The sequence below is a fragment of the Panthera pardus genome, unplaced genomic scaffold (assembly GCF_024362965.1).
Source record: "Panthera pardus isolate Hobbes unplaced genomic scaffold, ASM2436296v1 HiC_scaffold_8, whole genome shotgun sequence".
NCBI lineage: Eukaryota > Metazoa > Chordata > Mammalia > Carnivora > Felidae > Panthera > Panthera pardus.
Window position 1 is genome coordinate 53,079,302 of NW_026527013.1, and position 16,436 is coordinate 53,095,737.

Consider the following 16,436-nt stretch of genomic DNA (forward strand, 5'->3'; position numbering starts at 1 on the left):
CTGAAAGTTGACCAAGTATGAAATTAGCCACGGCTTAAAATATAAGTGTCTCTTAACTCTAGACTTTTATTCCTTGAAATCCACAGCTTGTCATCAATGCTGCCTTGGGGTTTGACACATTTGTTGTCATGAGACATGGCTTGAAGAAACCTAAGCAGCAAGGAGCTGGGGACTTGTGTCCTGGCCACCTTGTGGCACCTGCTGACCTCCTGGGCTCATCGCTTTTTGCCAACATACCCGGCTACAAACTTGGCTGCTATTTCTGCAATGATGTGGTGGCCCCAGGAGATGTAAGTGGATTTCTCTGTGCTTCCAAATATTTCCTACAACTGTCTTGTCCACTGGGGCAAAGAGGCCCGACTGTCTTTTATGACTATTTAAATATTGTCTTTTAACAAAGAGAAGAATTCTCCAATTTGGGGGGGTGACATTATCCCACCATAACCCTTGATTGGCGTCGTCAACTGTGCACAGCTGTTCCTTGTTCACTAATATAAACGTAGTGACCAACCACTTTTGTAGAAAGCCCAGCAGGGAAACTGCAGGATAGACTGGTCCCTGGAAGCACTGTCTCCTTTGAAGAGAGCATTAAGTAAGGGGTCTGAAGACTTGGACACTGCCTCATGGGGTGATTCCAAATAAGGCTCTTACGCTTTCTTTGCTTCTGCAGAATCGGGCTGGGCCCCTTATAAGGTTGTTAGATTTAGCAAGTGAAAATATATGGGCTTCCCAGTTAACTTGGAATCTCAGGTAAACAATATTTTAGTATAAATTTGTCCCATGCAATATTCAAGACCTGCTCATACTAAAAAAATATTTCTTGTCTATCTGAAGTTCAAATTTATCTGGGCATCTTGTGTTTTATCTGCCAACCCCAGTAAGGGAGGGAAGAATACTTTCCCTGACTACTCATAGTGCAAGGTGGGTCAAAAGTGAAAGTGCTCTGAACAGTAAGCAGTACACTGTTCACATGTAAGATTCTGCCTATAGTGTTAGTGCCTCCACACAAGGCACAGTCTGTAGGAATGGTCTCTTACCACAACAGATCATCATGCACAGTGAAGCAAAGCATAGGTGTCTCTCTACCCTCCTTTTCATTTTCCCCTTCTTTTAAAACTTGTTCCTGAATAACTCCTACCTCTTTTGTATGACTGGTTTTTATGGCCTCCCAGTATAAAGAAAAAAAGATTAATATTCTCCATGTGAAGAAGGCTGACTTTATGATCTTCATCAGTGGTATTATACAGCTGGTCCCATTATTTCCTCATTATCAACAAGTAGGATTATGGGTCGAGTAAAGTTGTATCTGTTCATAAGGTGAAAATTTCAGACTCAAAATTATCCCTAACAACCTCTTAATTTGCCTAAAGGTGGAAGATCAGAATTTCTTTAGTTGCAACTAAAGACGATTTGTGTTTGAAGCCCTGTCATAGCAAAACTACTTGTATTTCAGCCCAGGGGTCACATTCAGGGGGACACAATGCCCACACTGTGAGAGGCACATAGGAACTGAGGACTGGAGGAAAGGCACGTTATTTATTGTCCTGCCTCACAGGCACTCTGAGGCATTGGCTCAGTTAGAGTGGCAGGGCAGAATCATTTGTGCTATTCAAATGATTATTCCTCTCCATGTCTCTGTTCCTCAGCTATCAAGCACAGAGGATTGAATTTGAATCAGTTAAAAGAGCATATGGTGCAACTCCATGTATGAGGCAGTTAGGCCCCTAGTCTTCAATTTGTTCATAACTATTACTCCTTTTTAGCATATTACCTCATTTAGTTACCTAAGTTATGTGTTTTGTTTTTCTTGGTACTTACAAGAGATGATGTTATTTGAGGCTGAATGTTCTTTGCCCACAGTGAGTGAGTATCTGGTTATGTTGTATCGCTTTATCATGGACGAGTTTCATGCTTGAAACAGCGACAGTTGAGTGGACTAGAACTTTGAGCACACATCAATGATTCTTTCTCTGTAGTCAACAAGAGACCGGACCTTGGACCAGCAGTGCACTGTGAGTCGCCCAGGACTGGCCATGATTGCAGGAGCCTTGGCAGTGGAATTGATGGTTTCTGTTTTGCAGCATCCAGACGGGTGAGTTTACTGTTTAGACATGGTTATTTAAACAAAGAAAGCTTTCGTGTCTCCCTTGGCCTTTTCTTGGCCTGACTCTTCTGAGCATTGTGTTGTTCTTTCTGTCCTCAAAAACACAAGACTGAAAAGCCTGGTCTGATTCATTGGCCTGGGGGGAACTTGTCATGTGATCTTTGGGGCTACATCTCTGCATCCTTCTGGAATTGACCTCTCCTGGAATTATTTGGTAACTGATGATAAGGAAAAACAAACATTTTGGTGGGGGCCTTTGGGACCTTCATGCTTTTATTCTGTTAGTAGGTTTTAATCTTAACTGTGAACATTTTGTAAGACAATGCATGAATCCCATGTGATAGAAATTGCACTGAGCTGTATGTGACATCTTCAGTGATACGGCCAAATGGGACTTTATTTTGCTTACGCAGCAAGAAGCCTAGAGGCAGGCAGTCCGTAGTTGCTACACAGGCTTTGTTATGCTATCAGGGACTCAAGTTCCTTCTTATCATTCACTCAGCCACTCTTAGCTTTCTTCCTTATGCTTGTCACCTTGTGGTCAACAGATGATTGCTTCACCTCCAATGTTGCTTCTGTGTTAAAGTTAAGAACACATGTCAGCTTAGCTGAGGTTCCCCTCTTTTAAAGAGCTTTCCTGGAAGACTCACCCATTGATTCTAACCCCTGTATCACATGGCCACCCTTTGCTGCAGGGAAGACTGACAAATATGATTGTTTTGCTTGGGCATATTACCTCTCCAAAAAAAGTTGTGGTAAGATAGACATGGAGAAGGGTATTGGATAGGCAAACAGCAGTGTCTGCACACTAATTTTTTTAAATTATGCATATATTTTAAACCCCAGGAGAGATTATTATATAGTTGGTATTCATTATGTTTGGCTAACATTTTCCTTTTTTGTTACTTTTCATTTCCTTTTGCATCTTCGAGCTTCCAGCCGAGGCTATTACTCTTCTGCCAGAAGAATGCCTTTTATTATTAACTTCAGGAATGCTATGAACAAGATATTTCAATTTTTTGTCAGTCTGAGAATGTCTTTATCTTCATTCTTAGAAGATATTTGTGCTGAGTGTAGAATTCTAGATTGGTGGTAATTTTCTTTCAGCACATTTAGAGTAAAAAACTAGTGTTTCTGGCTGCTTTTATTGTTGTTGAGCAGTTTGGTGTTTATCTCACTGCTGCTCCTTTGATACAGTTTGTTTCTCTCCCTCTTCCCTGCCCTGAGTTGCTTTTAAGGTTTTCTTATTGTCTCTGGTTTTCAGAAGTTGGACTATCATATACCTACTTCTGTATTTATTCTGGTTGTGTTTTCTAGTGCTTCTTGAATCCATGGCTTGATGCTTTTCATCTGTTGTGTAAAATTCTCAGCCATTATCTCTTTAAAATATGACTTCTGCCCCTTTCTGTCTTCTTTCCTTTTGAGTCTTTGATTACGTATCAGAATTAACCTATGCTCTTTTCTGTATTTTCCAGTACTTTGTCTTTCCTTGCTTTAGTCTGCCCATTTGCTTTTGGCTTCCAGTTTGCTAATTCCTATTTCTTCTGTATCTAAGATGTGTCAAGCCATCCACTGAGTTTTTTTTTTTTTTATTGTTTATTTATTTTTGAGAGAGACAGAGCATGAATGGGGGTCTGGGGGGCAGAGAGAGAGGGAGACACAGAATTCAAAGCAGGCTGCAGGCTCTGAGCTTCAGCATGGAGCCTGACGCAGGGCTCGAACTCAACGAGCTGTGAAATCATGACCTGAACTGAAGTCAGAAGCTCAGCTGACTGAGCCACCCAGGCAACCCTGAGTTTTAATTATTTTATGTGTCAGTTCTAAAATTTCCATTTGATCTTATTTTATACATTTCCTGATCTCTACTGAAATTGTGACTTTGATCTTTTTCATTACTTGAAAACACTTAATTGTGTTTTTAAGTCCTTAATCAGATACCCCCATTATCTGGATCTCCTGTAAGTCTGTTCCTCTTGTCTATTGGTTTTGGGTTGTTTATTTGTTTTTTGGCTTTTGGTTATCTATTATCTCCTCCAATACCTGGTATTTTTTTCTTTTCTTTTTTTTTTTTTTTTGTTTTTGTTTTTAAACAAAACCTTTGTATTATGGAAAACTCAAACATACATGAAAGAAAAAACATACAGAAAATAATAAATGCCATTATATATACATACCATCCAGCCTCAACAGTTACCGACATATGGCCAGGCATTATTTATCTATACAGCTATCCACATTTTTTCTCTTCCCACTGGCTTATTTTATTTTTTTTATTATTATTTTTTTAATGTTTATTTATTTTTGAGACAGAGAGAGACAGAGCATGAACGGGGGAGGCTCAGAGAGAGGGAGACACAGAATCCGAAACAGGCTCCAGGCTCCGAGCTGTCAGCACAGAGCCCGATGCGGGGCTCGAACTCACGGACCGTGAGATCATGACCTGAGCCGAAGTCGGCCGCTCAACCAACTGAGCCACCCAGGCGCCCCGCCACTGGCTTATTTTAAAGCAAATCCAAGACATAGCATTTATCTTTTTATAATACCTTATGATAAAGTGTCCCTACTATTTTACATATAAAGACAAATTAAAAGTGATGCTTTCATATTACCTCATATCCAGTTAGTTTTTAATTTACCTCAGTTTCTCGAATCTGCTTCTTGTTGTTGTTGTTGTTGTTGTTGTTGTTTTGCTTGGTTATTTTTGAATGACTACTGGACATTTTTTATGAAAAATTACAGAGATGAGGTAATTTACATTTCCTTCTGGCAAACTGCTAGGCAAAGTGGATTAGCAGTACTAGAACTAGAATTAGGGCTTCTCTATTTCTGATTCATTCCCTAGGATGTAGCCCACCTTGTTCCCAGCCCAAAGCCTGGCATATTTTCCATAATTTCTCCTTATTGTCAGACCCCAAACTCTAGTTTTTCCTTCCAGTCCATTTGTCTGTCCATATAACTCTTCAGCCTCTGATCCTATAGCCACTGCTTTTGGAGGTTGGCAATCACTATGGCAGAAAGCTCCCTTTTGCAAATGCCTTGTTTACCTCATGGGCTTCTCTCCTCTCACAGATCTTGGCTCTGCTATTCTGCTATTGTGACAACCTGGTCTACCAATGCCATACTATTTTTTAAAAATATATTTTTTTAATTTATTAAACACTCATAGTGTAGTAAGCTTACATGTGAGCATAGAGAAATGAGCAGGCTGGTGTGTTTTGCTTCAACTTGACCTTGGCTTTTTAGTAGTCTATATGTTTACCATACTGTATATATGTTATATTAAAGATACAAAACTTGGCACAATTGTGATCTGCTCCAGGCAAGAAGACCTTGCTTTATGACCTACAAACAGTAGATTCATCTTGTAATAAATAGAAGTGAGACAAAATTAATTAAAAAAATAGAATCAGTAACTGTTTTAAGGTTTATTTATTTTTGAGAGAGAGAGAGACAGAGACAGAGCACAAGTGGGGGAAGGTGGGGGGGGGGGGACACAGAATCTGAAGTGGGTTCCAGGCTCTGTGTCAGCACAGAGTCTGACATGGGGCTTGAACCATAAACCATGAGATCATGACCTGAGCCGAAGTCAGACCCTTAACCGACTGAGCCACCCAGGTGCCCCAAATCAGTAATTTTAAGAAAGAAAGAAGGAAGGAGGGAAAAGACTAGAAAGAGATGGGGGAAAGAAAAGGAAAGGAAACAAAAAAGAAAATAAATGATTAAACACTTGAAGATTCTCTCCATAACTGTCTAAGGCTCTGCTGCCATGTGTAGGCTAATGAAGGCTGACTGAAGCCAAAAGGACGTTTACACCTGCCTATCTGACAAATACACTGTAATTTGTTTTTATTTGTCAGGTACTCATATAGTGCTTGCTTTGTTCTAGGCACTGTTCCAATCACTTTGCAGGAGTAACTCATTTAATCCTTATAGCAAACCTATTAGGAAAGAACTATTATCTGACCTGTTTTTGATGGGAAAATTGAGGCACGGGGAGGCTAAATTGTTGAAACTTACATAGCTGGTAAGTGGTAAAACGGGCCTTTCACTCAGCCAGTTTGGCTCCAAACTCTGTTTTTAATCACCCTGCTATACTGTTTGTAACACAGGCAGGAGAGAATTGAATTTTCAAAAGATTTGTTTTTCCAATTCTCAGAAATTAACTTGAATATTCTATTGATTTCATGACTCAAGGGTGTTTTTTTTTTTCTTCTATGCAAAATCAAAAAGACGACCTCTGTACAGTGTTGGCGGCATACGTAGCTAGTCTGGGTGCAACAGAGTTAAGCGAAAATAAACAGCTTTTTTTTACTTCCTCTCATCTGCGTCATCCCCCTGGGCTACCCCTGCCTTCTCAGTGTCGTGCGGCCTCCTGACGGGGCATATCTGGGACCAAATCTTGGAGTGATGATTCCACGATTCCTTGATGCGACCCCTCTCTCTCCGGCGTTCACCCTGGTTGTAGGACAAAACCAGGTCCTATGTCGCGTGTCTTCTGTATCGTAAGGAAACATCTCACTGTTGTTCGGGAAGGAGTGCATTCATTCTCCTTCCCAAATAATCCCTCACTGTTCTGCCTCACAGTAGCATTCATATCACCTCAGTTAATTAAGGTGGGAAAGTTTTCCATTTCAAAATTTCAGTACAGAAAGGTGCCACGGTTTTTGACAAGACTCTCTCTCAGAGTCAGGGAGTTGACCTTAATTGACTTATCATATGCCAAGCATCGCACTTGGCAGTTTTTCCAACTTATTCCTGATTTAGTCCTCATAACTGTCTTGTTCCTATTTTATAGTTAATGCAGTTAATGGACCCAGAGCACAGAGAAGTTAAGCAGCTTGTCTGGGGTCACAAGCTCTGGCCTTTCTGACTCCAAAAATTCATGCTGCCTTTTTTTTCTTCTTCTCCCCTCTTCTTCCTCCTTCCCTCCAGCAGAAATTAGGTTTTCATTAGCTCTCCCCCTGGCCAAATTGTCCTCACAGGTGTCAAACATAAGCTTTCGTTAAATGAGTGGCTCCAATTGTTTTTCTTTTCTCAGGGGCTACGCCATTGCCAGCAGCAGTGATGACCGCATGAATGAACCGCCAACCTCTCTCGGCCTTGTGCCTCACCAGGTTAGTGATCTGGAAATGAAGGCATAATTCTGGACCCGGTCCCAGCACTCAGAGGGAATGCATTTGGGGTCACTTGACCACACCATCAGCTCAGCCCACCACTTTTCCACACTTCTTATCCTCTAGCTGCCCTTGAGTTTCAGTGGGTTCACTTTAAGACCACCTACAAGGTATCCCATTCTGTAGGATGGCCGTGAGGAGAATTCATGAACAAGCAGCAGCATCCAGCCTTTGATGCATTTAGCATGTTGACCAAAGGTCTCATAATGGAGAAGCAAGAACAGACTTCGGAACTGGCCAGACGGCAGTTTAAATCCCAGCCCTACAGTTATTAAGACGGCCTTCCTTGGCCAAATCCCTAAACTTGTCTGAGCCCCAGTTTTCCCATGTATAAAATGGAGACAGTCATACTGACCTCACGTGGTAGTTGCAGAGACCAGAGATGGTCTGCAGAGGGCTCAACAGTGGCGCTGGCATGTCACAGGCCCTCAGTGAAGGTTGCTTGCTATTTTTGTTGCTGTCGTTTGTTAATATTATTGACTCCCTAGCTACATAAAAAGCCTTCTGGGTATGCATGGGAAAACCATTAGAGGTGTCAAAAAATCGGGTTTCTTTTCAGAAAAAGAATCTGAAGTATCATGAAAGAAGATCCATCGCATAGAGAGGGAAAGAGAAAAAAAGTAGTGGAACGAAAACTCAAATTCACGTTGCCTCGCCAGTAGTTTTGTTACTATGTTTTTTGGAGGAATGAAGACGTATTCCAATCTCACTTTTTGGAAGTCATTTCTCTAGGCACCATACGTGTATTTCAGTGTGTAAGAGGAAGGCTGACCCCTGTGAAGAGGTGATGGCACCCCACAGTCCTGTCTTGGGGTGTGAGGACAGGCTCAGAGCTGAGGGTGAGAGCAGCCCACTGAACCCACATTTGTCTCCACCTGCCTCCCCACCACCTGCCTCCTGTCCTCTAGGACAGCCCTGTCATTTTCCATTTGAGGATTCGAATCAGAAGAGAGGACATTATTTGCCCAAAGCCACAGACACAGGCAGTGGATGAGCCAAAACCCACACCTAAACTTGCATTCCTACTGGTGTCCTTCGTGAAGTTTTGTGAGTGAAACTTCCCTGGCCTGCCCGATGGGAGCGTTCCCTTCAGGTCACTCCTCCAGCCCTCCTGCACTAAGACATCCATCAGACACCTTGTGTTAGGTCACTGACCCTCCCCAAGCTTCAGTTTCCATATCAGTAAAAGCAAGTGCTTTACCTCGTGTCCAGGATTATGTCTGTTATGAGGCTTTGTAAACCATAAAGCAGTGCAAATGCAGCTTTTCCAGTCTGCCTCACACAAGGTGCCATTTATTTGACATGAATGTGTTAATCTTTCTAGAGAGACATTTCGGGTAGGACCCAAAAGACGCTGTAGTAACCCTCCATCAGAAGGAAGCCGCCCTCCAGAGCCAACCCCTGTATTTATGCTCTCGAATCTCCTTCGAATCCCCACCCACTTCCCCTCTTCACACGTCTCCAGTCCCTTTCTTCTGACCTTGAGATGTGCCCTCTTCTCCTTTGTAGATCTCGTACTGAGAAGGGCCTTAATTAAATTTTCAGTCATGCCCCTGCACTTCTTTCCTTCTTTAAGTCCTTTATGTTAAATCACGGTGGTTGTAGTTTTCTCAGTGCTGAGGCCAGAGGGCAAAACAGTCCCTTTATTGAAGGGGTCCAGCGTCAAAATGCATGTGCCCATGTTTTTAAAGTACTATGGCAACTAATCCCTCTCAGTGTCATTTACCCCCATTGAGCCTCACAATTGTTTGTCATTCACTGACTCTTCTAGTTCTTTCTCCTCGTTTTCAAATGTCTGAAGGATTATTTTGGTTGTTGGCCATCTCTTCATTTAGTCTTTTCAAAGGCTGAAGAATAACCCAGCCATATATGGAAAAAGCCCAGTGCTTGTGGGTGATTAGTTGCTTACATTATTTCAAGTTTCAAGCCTTTATTTTTAGCTACTATCTAAAAAAGACAGTGGAGAAAGAACTTTAAAATTAATCAGGGTTGTGTGGTTCCTATTTATAGGCTTTAAATTTCTTCTTCTTTTTTTTTTAAGTGGAGTAAGTCCATTTATGCAACTGTGTTTTGATTAGGAGAACATCGTTTCCACAAAAACACTGGGCTGTGTTGCAATGCCCTGCTGCAGACTCAGCACTTCCCTCCTCCTTTTCCTGGCTCTTCAGATTTCCTCTTGGATAGGAATTTAGTAAACCCCTTTTGTGTGCTTTGCATACAAAGAACAACCCGTGAGTTCCCTGGGCTCCTTTTTTTGTTCCCCAAAGGAGAGTGTGTGCTAATTGGCCCCTGTGGAAGGAGCTGTAGTAGAAAAGTGATAGCCCTTGGCCAGGAATCACAAGGGCCCCCCACCAGCAGCTCATTGTGTAATCTGGAGAAAGTTGCTTAACTTAGCCTGTGGGCTCTGTGTCTCTGCTCTCCATGTCAGACTGGGGAGGCATGAGGATTACTTAGTTGATCTGCCCGTGGGACCACAGGCAGAATTTGGCCCAGCCAGAGATTGGCCAAGTGCAGGAAAAGACTTGATTAGGCTCTGACATTGAGTGGTAGTCAGCCCCGGGGGGGAAAAAAAAAAAACCTCTGATTGATTTTGAAAACCATGAGAAAACCATTTGAAGGTAAGAAAATAGGCTTACGGGTTTATTCTTTTTTAAAAGTGTCTGGCCCAGTGTACATGGACGGGATTCTGCAAGCAGCCAGCAATAAGTGTAGCCCTCTTTCTGTCTGTAAAGACAATGATTTTGGCAATTTAAATCATCATTTTATTGATGTGTAAAATGCATCAACTCATACAAATCATTAAGTATACAACTTGGATTATCACAAAGTAAGCACCATTTATGTACCCAGCACAAAGATCAAAATAAAATGTTATCAAGCATCCCCAAAGCCCCCTTTGTGCTTCTTCCAATTATTATTGCATCCTTCTTACACACAGGCAAGCATCTCTTGACTCTTAACGCCATGGGACACCTTTGTCTAATTTTGGACTTTCTGTAAAAGAAATAATATAGTATAGTGTCCTCTTTGGAGCCTGGCTTCTTTTGTAAAGAAAACTTTTTCATTGCAGATCTTAGCATAGTATTATTCCTTTTGCTTCCCATCAAGTGGGATCTTAAAAACAAACAAACAAAAAAAAGTTGTCTTTTCCTGGCTCCTGGGTGGTAGCTGAGTTATTAAAAAGTTAAAAAAAGGTATAGGCCATTCCTGATATCTCCGGGAAGTGACGGAAATTGGCAGCCTGTGGAGCTGCTGATCATTTGACTGGACCTCTGTCAGAAAATGAAAAACAAGGTGGCAGTCCAGTAGTCGTCCAAACACCACAGTCATTAATATAGCAGTCAGCTCCTATCCCACTTGTGGACCAGGCAGTTCACATTTTTTGTCTTTGGGTGAATGTACTCTTGGCTCTCAAGTACTGATGAATAAAGACCGTGAATATGTATGCCCTTCCTAGGGGTTTGGACTTGCCAACCCCATGGTTCTCTTGGGCTCTTGAATTCTTTCTTTTAATTACTTTCAGAAAAGCAGAACAAAGCCCAAACTAGGGCAGGACCCTGGGAGAGACCTGGCCTGGGAAATCTCGGAGACAAGTGTGATAGAGAGCTGGGGTCGCTAGTTATTTGGCCTGTCTGCACAGGCTGTGCCCCCACAAATCCTCAGGCCTTTAGCTTTTAATAAGCTCCCTTTGCTCGGAAATGCTTATTGCAGTGTGCCTCTGGGGATATGGATGGACTGACTGCTGAAGAAAGAGATTAAGAAGATAAGCAATAAAAGCCCATTTCCTGAGAGGTAGCCCAAGAAAGGGAGTCTCCTTCCCCCGCTGTTTCTATACCCGTCCGATTGATGATAATGGGAATGGCAGGAAAAAGGGACAGTCTAAATGTCTGGTGTTTCTCTATATCAGATGTTGTGGTTTGTGACCTATCCATCCTCCCAGACCCCCTTCCATTCAGCTCTCCCATCAGCAGATGATTTCCAAACACTGTGCCAGGTACCATGATGTTCACAGAAGTTCAGTAACTGGCACAAGGTCACCCAGTGTTTATCCCCTTTTGCTTTTGGAGTCCTCTAAGGTTGTGGATATACCCTACACTATTTGGATGTGGTAGGACCTGGTTCCAGCTGGAGGCCCCTGAATAGAAAGAGGGATCTGGTACAAGGTCTAACAATATCCGTGCTTTCTGTGTGGGGCCCTAGAAGAAGAGACGGGGATTGGCCTTACTTGGTGCATGACGGAGGGGATGAAGTACACCTGGTGCCAGAGCTCAGCTGTGCCTTAGCATCTCTTGTCCCAGAGGACTGGGGCATAAGTTTACCAGTTCAAGGATGTTATTTGTGCCCTATGAGTTTTGCTCACCTGATGAAGCCGTCCTGTTTGAGAGGTCCCACGTGGGAGGCAGCCCAAAGGCTTTGTGATCATATAGATTCGATTAGAATCCTGCGTTTGCGTCTTAATTTCATTTTCATCCATCCATTCTTTAGCTCCTGTTACAAAAGGATTTGAGGCAGCTCTCATCACTTGTTACTATGTGGCCTTGGACAGGTTACCAATCCTCTCTGAATTTCATATTTTATACCAGTAAAATGGGAATAATCATGGGGCACCTGGGTGGCTCAGTTGGTTGAGCATCCCACTCCTGATTTCAGCTCAGGTCATGATCTCACAGTTTATGAGTTTGAGCCCCGTGTTGGGCTCTATGCTGACAGTGTAGAACATGCTTGGGATTCTCTCTCCCCTCTCTCTCTGCCCTTCCCTTGCTCTCTCAGTCTCTCTCTCTCTCTCTCACTCAAAATAAATAAATAAACTTAAAAACATGATTGTTACTTCAATGTTTAAAAAAAAATGGGAATAATTATATAATATACTCCTGGAATTAACGTACAGATTATATCACATTTATCAAGCACAGTTCCGGGCACATCAGGGACACTTGTAAATATTGGTTTTATCTTTCTCTTTCGCTTTTAATTAAAATGGTAAAATGGGAGCTTCTGTGCTCTGCTAAAAAGGAAATTACAAAGAATCTTCATAAAACTCTGGAAGCAATGAGTGTGTTGGGAAGGGTTGCAAAGACTGGCCAGCTCCATTCTGCAGGATTTTTCTAAGAATGATGGTGGCTCGTTTCCAGCTCAGTTCTTCTGTCCCTTGGTGACTCCAGTTTGATAAGGAGAGGTGGATCATTGGGAGCCGCCGACGCCATTGTCTGAAATGAAGATGACTGTGCTGTGCCTGGGGTTTTGCAATTGCTCAACTCCCCATTTTGACATTTATTTTGATTAAGACTCTTTTCAGCATCCAAGAGTGAGCTCTTGGAGTTTGGAGTTCATTTTTATTTATTCAAACTCCAAGCTCTAGAAGTACTGCCAGGCTTGCCGGAAGCTGGTGTGAAGTCAAGGCAGCAGGTTCCGTTGTGGCTGTGCTGCGCCTCCTCAGAGTGGCTATATGTCTGTGGGCGTTGGGTCCCTGCTCCCCATCGAGGCAAGGTGGGCTTGGAGCTCAGGCTGATTTCACTCAGTTTTGGCATACACACTGCCATGGTAGCCCAGAATGGAAGGGGCCCCTTTCTTCTCCTGATCTACTGACTTTGTAGCCAACTGGGCATAAATGACTGAAGATAATTTCATTTACCCAGGCCCTGATAGCCCCTATCTAGGTATTGTGTTTTTGGGTTTTGTAGGGCTGTGTGTTTGTTTGTTTGTTTGTTTGTTTAATTCCTATGGCCTTCTTTTTCCTTCTTCCTTTTTTTTTTTTTTTTTTACCTCCCCCATGCTCTGCAGCTGTCTTCCCCAAGCTTTGGAGCCAGAAGGAACAGAACTCTGAATCCTGGCTTGCCATTTAGTGGTTGTGGAACCTTGGGCAAGTGATGCTACTTCCCCAAGAAAGTTGTGAGGGTACATTGAGATAAGTGTGCAAAAACACCCAAGAGCACAGGGCACAGGGATGGTATTCCCTCTCTTCCTGTTTTCCATGTTATTCCAGGACATGCCTTCCCGCACAGCTTGCAAGGAGAGGGAGCAGCTGTTTTCATGGAAGAGAGAAAGGAGAGGGGTTAAGCACTGTAGGGGAGGGACAGGAGAGGCAGAGAAGATGGGTGAGAAAGATGCTTGGTGAGTTCGAGGCCCTGCAGGGCCGCAGGCATGCCAGTAACAGAGCTAGGAAAGCACAGTAAATAAGGTTGAGGGGAAGCAGTCAGGATCCGCTGGGCCAGTTGAAAGGCCTGGACCCTCACCCCAAAAGCAGTGGAAAGTCATGAGCTGGATATACCATGGTAAGATTTGGCTGCTGCCTGGAGAATGGACTGGAGGAGATCTAAGTGGGTCTGGGTATAGACTAGCCATATATATATATATATACATATATGTGTATATATATATATATGTTAATATATGTATGTATATATATATACACACTACATATATGTATATGTGTATATATATACGTGTATATACATATATATATATATATATATATACACACACACATGCATACATACACACACTGTATATATATTAGCTGGCCTTTATGTGGAAGACCGCCTAATCCAGGGGTTCCCATGTCCAGCTGTGCCTCAGAGTCACCTTGGGAGCCATTTCAGAATTACATTTCCCGGCCCTTTTCCAGATCCACTGAGTGACAGTCTCCAGAGACGTTAGGCATTTGAGAACCACAGCTTCAGTCTATTAAAAATAAATGGCTTCTCGGTGTCATCCTATGGGACAAAACACAATTCTCGTCAAGTTAACACAGACCAAATCCTGCTCTTTGAACATGCCTTTGAGTTTTGTGCTCCCATCAACATGAGTTCGGTTTCCAGAAGGACCCTTGACACCTTGTCCCTAGCACACACCTCCAGCCTAAGCATGTGTTCTGCCTGTGCGCCTATGGAGCTAATTAGGCATGCACAGGTGTGCCTAATGATTTGGGCTGCGATCACCCACTGTGCTGCTGGGACCGCTCAGGAGGGAGGCCAAAGAGAGTTTAAAGGCCCTGCTCTGAGACTTTTGCATATCTCCTGCCGGGTTTTTACTCCTGCCGATGAGGGAGCCTGTCCTGCTCACTAGGCCCTGTCAGCCAAATGCAAACACCACCTAGCTTTTGACCTGGGGGATTTCACCTTAGGCTGCTTTCACCCTTGTTGGGGCCTGTGGGCCATGAGAACTAAGGGAGCCAAGAAACCACAGTGGATTGTGTTTCTTCTAGGTTCTGTCATTCCCAGGTGGGCCTTTAAGGATTCAGGGGGTAGCAGTGATACCTCTGATTTTTTTTTTTTTTTCCTAGAAGGCAATGCAGAAAACTGAAGCTGGAGATTATTTTGAGCATGGGAGACTGGGGGGCAATACGGACTTATAATTTTCCTTTGTGCCTTTCTGAACTGTTCTGAGAATGTTAAGATTATAAACAGTTTTTTTTTTATTTACCCTTTTGAGGTATAATTTATTTTTTTAATGTTTATTATTTTTGAGAGAGACAGAGACTGTGTGAGTGGGGGAGGGGCAGAGAGAGAGACACACACACACATACATACATACATACATACATACATACATACATACATAATCCTAAGCAGGCTCCAGGCTCTGAGCTGTCAGCACAGAGCCCAACTCGGGGCTAAAACTCATGAGTTGTGAGATCATGACCTGAGCCGAAGTCGGACGCCCAACCAACTGAGCCACCTAGGCGCCCCTTGAGGTATAATTTATGTATGCTCATTTAAGTGTGCATTTTAATGAATTTTGAGTGCATACACTCCACTCGTATATAACCACTACCACTCCAAGTGAGATACAGAACATTCCCAATCACCCCCAGAATTTGCTTTGTGCCTTTACTTGGTTAATATCCCCACCCTCAGTCCTAGGCATCCACAGATCCATTACCATATGGGCCATTTAAATTTTTTCCTTATTCTTTTCTGTGTTGAGAGGAAAAAAACAATATAAACTTAAAAAATAAAATGTGCAGGGAAGCAGGCAAGGTTTGGCCCCTCTAAGGAATTGCTCTTACTAGCCTGAAAGTTAGGTGGAGAGGCCTATGTGTGTTTGTAAAATTAGCACTTTCCCCCTCTCAGTATTCAGAGGAGGTGATTTAAAAGGAAGTTAAATATTTAAATATTTTGTTTAAATACGAAAATGGGAGTAAATCTCCTGTTGGAGTATGGGTTATTTTTTGTTGTTGTTTGCTCTTCTGTTTTCTGTCATGGGCTCATTGTTTTTATTTATAGGTAGAGTTAAATCTTTAAAAATAGTTCTTTAATGCCTGCCCCACCCCCATAAGGAAAGATTGACAGCAAATACTAATAATAGACTAAGAGGTGACAGTAAACTGTGTGCAGTCCCCAAAGTTAGAGAACTTATCTTGAGCAGTGTCGGGAGGCCTTACTTATTAGTTCCCATGTGGATGGGGAAATGACTTTAATATCATTTTATAAAGCCTTTTCATTTGAACATTATTTAGGATGTGGGCAAAATGAGGTGTGGTGGTGCTATCTTTAGAAAACATGGAAAGAATGAGAGGTTTGCTAAATGCTTCCATCTGTTTTCTGACATCTAACAGGAGATGTTGAGTGTTTAGAGCAAACCACAGGAAGGTGTGAATAAGGTTGGTAACCGAAAGCCCCTGTTTCACATGCTTGCCTGATGAGAATCACCTGGGGGCTCTTGTTAAGCATACTGATCCTCAGGCCTTACCCCAGGCCTTTTGAATCAAGTTCCAGGGGATTCTTCTTATCGGGCAAATTCAGAAAAATGCTGAATGAGCATAATGCTTCCTATACCTTCTAAGTAGGCACACTTCTAAGTAGGAAGGTGATGGTGAGTTTTTCTCTGCCTAAGCAAAGGACAAATCCTTATAAACTTCTTGGATTGTGAATTGAGGACTGGCCTCTTAAATAGGTGTGAAAATATTTATAAGGATTTTGCCTAGGGTACCTGGATTTTAGATTTCTCTGCGATTTCTGTGCATGTCTAAGGAAGGGGCTAAAATTTTAAGTAGCAACCTCTGCTCTTTAAATTTTACACATTTCTTGTAAGCTTGAGGGAATGCAGAGCATATTGTGGAAGCTCAGTGCATTTTTAATACTGGCGATTTAAAGCATTGTTGATGGGGAAGGGCTTCAAATTGCCTGGAAAATGTAAATGGTGCTAAGTTGGAGTTT

General features: G+C 42.5%; 1 protein-coding gene across 4 annotated transcripts in view; it reads left to right on the forward strand.

Annotated features, from left to right (window-relative positions):
- The window catches only part of ATG7 (autophagy related 7), a 247,173-nt gene that overhangs the window by 60,581 nt on the left and 170,156 nt on the right, over positions 1-16,436 (forward strand). For all 4 annotated transcript variants that reach the window (XM_053896758.1, XM_053896759.1, XM_053896760.1 and 1 more), the window contains 3 exons: positions 87-290; positions 1,977-2,092; positions 7,143-7,218. In XM_053896758.1, coding sequence (XP_053752733.1) covers positions 87-290; positions 1,977-2,092; positions 7,143-7,218 — 396 coding nt within the window. The remainder of the gene's footprint in view (positions 1-86; positions 291-1,976; positions 2,093-7,142; positions 7,219-16,436) is intronic.